This window comes from Enhydra lutris, unplaced genomic scaffold (genome assembly GCF_002288905.1).
Source record: "Enhydra lutris kenyoni isolate GAN:26980312 unplaced genomic scaffold, ASM228890v2 scaffoldscaffold1, whole genome shotgun sequence".
NCBI lineage: Eukaryota > Metazoa > Chordata > Mammalia > Carnivora > Mustelidae > Enhydra > Enhydra lutris.
This window is the reverse complement of record NW_019154085.1, coordinates 74058200-74064247: the sequence shown is the minus strand read 5'-3', so window position 1 is coordinate 74064247 and position 6048 is coordinate 74058200. Positions and strand designations below refer to the sequence as shown.

General features: G+C 45.6%; 1 protein-coding gene across 1 annotated transcript in view; it reads left to right on the top strand.

Annotated features, from left to right (window-relative positions):
- The first annotated feature begins 2062 nt into the window (after positions 1 to 2062).
- Positions 2063 to 6048, top strand: part of LOC111142610 (phosphodiesterase 11A) — a 392040-nt gene continuing 388054 nt past the window's right edge. Inside the window, exon 1 of the mRNA XM_022495917.1 lies at positions 2063 to 2974. Within this exon, the coding sequence (XP_022351625.1) occupies positions 2063 to 2974 (912 nt within the window). The remainder of the gene's footprint in view (positions 2975 to 6048) is intronic.

Here is a 6048-nt window from a genome sequence, read left to right as displayed (position 1 = left end):
TCGATCCCAGGACCCTGAGATCATGACCTGAGCCGAAGGCAGAGGCTCAACCCACTGAGCCACACAGGTGCCCGTAAACAAAACTCTTAATTTAAAGTGGTGAATGCTGGGATGCCTGGGTGGCTCAGTTGGTTAAGCGTCCAACACTTGATTTCATCTTGGGTCATGATCTCAGGAATCATAAGATCCAACCCTGCAACTGGCTTAGCACCGAGTCTGCTTGAGATTCTCTCCCTCTCCCTTTGCCCCTTCTCTCCCCTCTCCCCCCACCATGCACATGTGCACTCTCTCTATCAAATAAATAAAAAAAAATTAAAAAAAAACATAAACTGATCAGTGCTAGTAGATAGAGCATGCTGATATCAGGGGTGTGAGTTCAAGCCCCATGTTGGCTATGGAGCCTACTTTTAAGAAAATAAATAAAGGGATCAATACATAGCAAATGCTTGATACACCTTGTATGCTTAGCTCTGAGGACATCTTCTGGGCAGTAATCTGTAAGATTACTGTAAGAGGACTTACACTTACTGTGTAAGTCCTCTGTGTGTGTCTGCCACAGGGCAGCACTGTAAAGTCACTGCTTGCTTCCTCTCTAGCTCTTCTCAATTACCCTCATTGCTGGCATTCTGTAAGGATATGTCTGGATTGTCCTGTTGTCCCAGGGAACTGGATAGTTCCCAGTCTGCTTTTGTTTCTCACCAAAGAGGAGACCCCTGAGCATTAAGAAAGTGTTATCAGCCTGCTATTCTTTCCTGGAAAATCACCTATATTTAACCACTAGGTTTGGAAAAGGCCCAATGGAAACTTGATGTTATTCTCAGTCTAACTAGCTGAGACAAGCCAGATCTGGAGCATCCCTAGGTCTGGAGAAAGAAAAGCTTCTCAGAGAGGAGAAATCCTTACCCACAAGATCTAGGGTGTTGGTAGGAAGGGGAGCATTGGTAGCCTTGTCAGATTGAGTGGGGAAAGAAGAAAGATATGGTCAGTTATTCATGAAAAGAAGAGAAACTACCCATGACATGCAGGACTGGCTTGGAAGGAAGCCCCCTGAGGCCCTGAAGTCCACCTTGCTATATGCCCCTGCCAGGCAAGGTAGCCCTAATCCAAAGAACTGTGTTTTACATCCTCCCTCCATGTACCATCTTTACCCACTCTCCCAGGTCCATGAATTTGGTTAAAATCATAAGCTAGATGGGTAACTTCATTTGCTCATTTCGGGGAAATCCAGTTCCATTAATATTTGCTGACCGCCCACAGGAGCTGGGCAGTATTAGCGGGCAGTCCCAGGAATCCTAGGAACCAACGATCCACAGTCACATCCCAGAAAAATAATCCCCCCTTTCCCTGAGCATCCTCATTTCTTCGGAGTCAGCTTCTGGGTGTAATGCCTGCAAAACACCAACACTTCCTCGTACTGGGCTCCCCTGGGGCCTCCTGGAAACGCAGAAGGATTAAGGGGCGGGGAATTGGGAGGGTTGGGGAGGTAAGGAAGGAAGGAGGTGGAAGGAACAAGGTTGCGTTTCCCCCTTTAATCGTGTTCCAATCAGGAGTCGGCCGCGTTCCCAGGCGCCGATTCCCGCGGTCCAAAGACTCTTCCAGGAACCGCCTGGCATCCTGGGCGTTGGACTTTGGCTGGTCCGGCGCCCGATCTCCCTCCTCCCACCCCTTTCCTCCCTCCGGGCTCCGTGCCTCACTCAGGGGCGTGTCCTGCCCTACCTCCCTTTCACAGTGGTCCACTCATCCGGTTACAGCGGCAGCGGCGGCGGCGGCGGCAGCCGGAGCGAGGACAGCTGTAGCTCCGATTTTCCAGACGGAACTGTGGCGGCGGCAGCAGCTCAGTGGGGGCACCTGTGCGGAGCAGGAGTAGCAGGACGAGGGGGTGGGGTTCCTGCCAGCCACTCTCTGAGCCCGAAGGAAGGGGCATCTCCCAGCTGCTCCACAGAATCTCGCACCGAGCTGGGAATACTGGGGGGGATAGACATGTGCAGGACCAGCTAGAGGGCTAGGGTAGGCAAACATTCGGTCCAAGTGTAGAGTGGCAGTGAAAGCTGTGTCTGAGACCATGACAGCCTCCCACCTGGACTTTGGGGAGGTGGAAACTTTCCTGGACAGACACCCAGAGTTGTTCGAAGATTACTTGATGCGGAAGGGGAAGCAGGAGATGGTGGAGAAGTGGCTGCAGAGGCACCGGGAGAGTCAGGGGGCTGTAGGCACAAGGCCCACAGTGGCCGGCACCAGCAGTGTGGCTCACAGTGGTGGCACAGGCAGCGGCCGTGTTGGTGGTGGCACTGGACCAAATAGCTCTGCCAACAGCCAGCCCACTCCGGGCGGCGGGGACTGTGGTGGGGTTCCCCTGAGTCCCAGCTGGGCCAGTGGCAGCCGGGGCGATGGGAGCCTGCAGCGGAGAGCTTCTCAGAAAGAGCTAAGGAAGAGTTTTGCTCGTTCCAAGGCCATCCACGTGAACAGGACCTACGATGAACAGGTGACCTCCCGGGCCCAGGAGCCCCTGAGCAGTGTGCGGCGGAGGGCACTTCTCCGGAAGGCCAGCTCCCTGCCCCCCACCACGGCCCACATTCTCAGTGCCCTGCTGGAATCGAGGGTGAATCTGCCTCAGTACCCCCCTACAGCCATGGACTACAAGTGCCACCTCAAAAAGCATAATGAGCGTCAGTTCTTCCTGGAACTGGTCAAGGATATCTCCAATGACCTTGACCTTACCAGCCTGAGCTACAAGATCCTCATCTTTGTCTGCCTCATGGTGGACGCTGACCGCTGCTCTCTCTTCCTGGTGGAAGGGGCAGCTGCTGGCAAGAAGAGCTTGGTCTCCAAATTCTTTGATGTGCATGCAGGAACCCCACTACTGCCCTGCAGCAGCACAGAGAACTCAAACGAGGTGCAGGTCCCCTGGGGCAAAGGCATCATTGGCTATGTCGGGGAGCATGGAGAAACGGTCAACATTCCTGATGCCTACCAGGTAGGACTTTGCATTGTCCCCCTTCCAGAGCCCCACTGGCTTGGAAGCTAAGCCTTCTGTTACCCTTTGGTGTCCAGGAACACATTAATTTAGATTCTTTACAATACTAATCTTGCTACTTAAATTCCTTCTGAGTTTAGACCAGTTAGAATGTTACTACACCATCTTTGATATAATGGTCTTTTCCTAACACACAGTGGGTTGTGAACAGTTCATAGGTCACAAGGATACTTTTGCACTCAATAATATCACATGTTTCTCTGTCAAGATTCCTTGTCTTTAAGCATATCAGTGTATGGTTTTAGACTGCAGTTGTGAGGTGCTTGGAAAAAATGTCTGCTCCAGAATACTAGTGTTAGTCTGAAGAAAATGGGATGTTGGTGTCTCTGATGTCTTTTGGGACTGTAATAAGTTTCATTCTCTTTTGAAGTTGGACAGGAAACAAAGTACCAAACTACTTTCACATCCCTTACCTTAAAGTTGCATACGTTTCAAGGCAGGGAAGTAGAAGAGAGGAGGAAAATCAGAGGAAGAATGGGCCTTTTTAATTGTTTCTGTTACTGAGTTTAGAAAGGTTGGACAAATAGAGGTTTATCCTGAGGTTTGAATATAGCATTTTCTGAGGTTTGAATATAGCATTTTCTGCAGGCAGCTTTTGACAGGACTGAGCAAGTAGGTTTTTAGTTTGTGAAACAAATAAATATTGATAATTTTTTTTAAACAACTCCAAAGGCAATCAGCAGGGTAAACAAGCTAGTTTCAAGTGGAAAAGGAACCCCAACATGCTGTTTTCTGGTATTGCCAAGCCTTTCATTTTCACGGTGATTTGAACTTGATCTTAGATGCCAGATCCAAAAGCCCGTCAGTTCTAATTTCTGTAGTGCCTCTTCACTGAATATGATGAAACTGGGTGTGGTGTCTATGAGACTTCATCAGGGTTCCTGAGAATTACAAGTTCTTATCCTTGGTTATGAAAGTTTTATGGTCATTTTCTGAGCACTTCTTTCAGGGTCTAACAGAGCTACCTGTTTCTCTAGAGTTCGGTAGCTGTTGTTCAGAATAGCGAATAGTGGTGGGAAGGACAATGAGGGCAAAATTTTCTCTATTTCATCTGAAAGTTGACAGTTTTACATAGAAAATGAAATAGTTTGGACTAAAACCGAGTTTCACATTTTCATGAGGTGTCTGTCAGTATAACACTTTCATAGTTGGAGATGCCTGTCAAAATACCATCTTCGTTAACCTTTTGTTATTGATTAGGTGCCTTATTCATTATACCCTCTTGAAGGCTGATAGATTTAGGTCAAGCAACCAATGAGTGAACTTTCATAAGTGTCTGTTTCTCTATGATCTTGAAAAGCCATAAGAAGAAATGAAAACATTTAACAGTTGCTGTGTTGAAGATTCTATAAAAAGTTGAACAATCAAAAAGTATTTTCCTTCCCATTAATTCCACATTCTTATTGTATGTTTGGGGAAAAAAAATCCCTTCCTAGTTGGGTGGCACTTGTTAGAACCCAGAACTGCAGTCTTTCTCTTCATTGCCTTTACTTTTCTCATTCTTCCCCAGCTGATATTCTCCCATTTCTATAGTCTTTATTTCTTGCTCTCCTCCTTCAACTCCCAGCTTATATTTAATATTGTCCCCATAACCATCTTTTCTTCCGGAGCAGAAACCCCAGCTTCCTCAGCAGTTGGCTTGTCCTCCTGCTGCCTGGGATTGTGGCTAGAGGTGTTACCAGAGTTACAGACAATCGGATTTGTAGCAGCTGATATTTCTTCTGGGCCCTACTTGTACTCTGGTCAGAATGTAAAGCAAAGTTGCCTTTGATATTTGGAAGCTGACAGTGGGAAGGGAGAGTCCCCAGGGTGGCAGCAATGGCTATGGAGAAGACCAGGTTGTTGGGAGGATTGGCAAAAGGCAGGCAGGGGGAGGGTGTGATATTGGCTGAGAATTTGAGATCTGCCTGTGTCATGCTTTGTCTTCATTTCAACCTGGTCAGGAAGTTTCTCTTTTCTTTCAACACTGGCTTCTATTATATATTTCTAGATTTTTAACTTGGTGTGTTTTTCTTCATTTTTTATGCTACTCTTCTTTTAAAAAATTACTTTTTCTCCCCTTTGTTATGGTACACCATAATTTGTAGTCACCATGAGTGTCACCTGGGAGACTTTCTTAATCTCTAAGTCTCAGTTTCCTCATCTGGAGTATGGGAATAATAACATCTATATGGCGAAGATAAGATAATTGTTTGGAAAGTAGAATGAGTATTGCATTATAGCCCCTAAAACAGTACCTGCCACATTGCAACTGCTCAGGAAACGGTAACAATTTATGATGACAGTGATGATGCTAGTCTGCTAGAATTCCTTTTCTTTATCTCATTTTCAGTTGTTTTTCTCCTGGTCTGGGACTGAGGTGTGGACTCAGCAATTTTGACCAACCTACTCTTGCCCTGAGCCGTGTTCCATCCTTAAATTAAGTATTTTAGAACCATCTTTACATTCAAGGAAGTCAGAAATATCTACCCTTCTACCCTCTACTTCAGATTCCTCTAAATGTGATTGATAACACTTGACTCTGTCCTATCCTATCAAATGTTTTATGCTTTGTTCCTTTTAGAAACTCACACAATATAAAACTTTTATGGAGTTGTATTAATGCTGCATCCTTTCTAAATTCTAGCATTTCCCCCCATCCTTTCCATTTCTGTCTCTTACAGATTTCTCTTAATGGAAACTGACAACCTTTCAAATGCATGTTCTTTTATCACAGTGTTGGTATGATTCTGATCATATATAAACATTCTGAAGTTTCTTTGTAAAAATATAACCATCCTCTCTGATTCTTTATTAACTGTTTTTGTTTTTGTTTGTTTTGTTTTTGTTATTATGTTTTTAAGGTGTTTCTTGCTCAGATTCAACTAGCATTCTTTTTCTTCTTCCGGAGGTGAAAATTTTACATGCAGAGTTTCAAAATTTGATCATTTGAAAATTAGACTCATGATTTTCGTGGGTTCAGAATATGGGTGAGGGAAAAGCATTAAAGATACTTTTGGAATTATGATAATAAG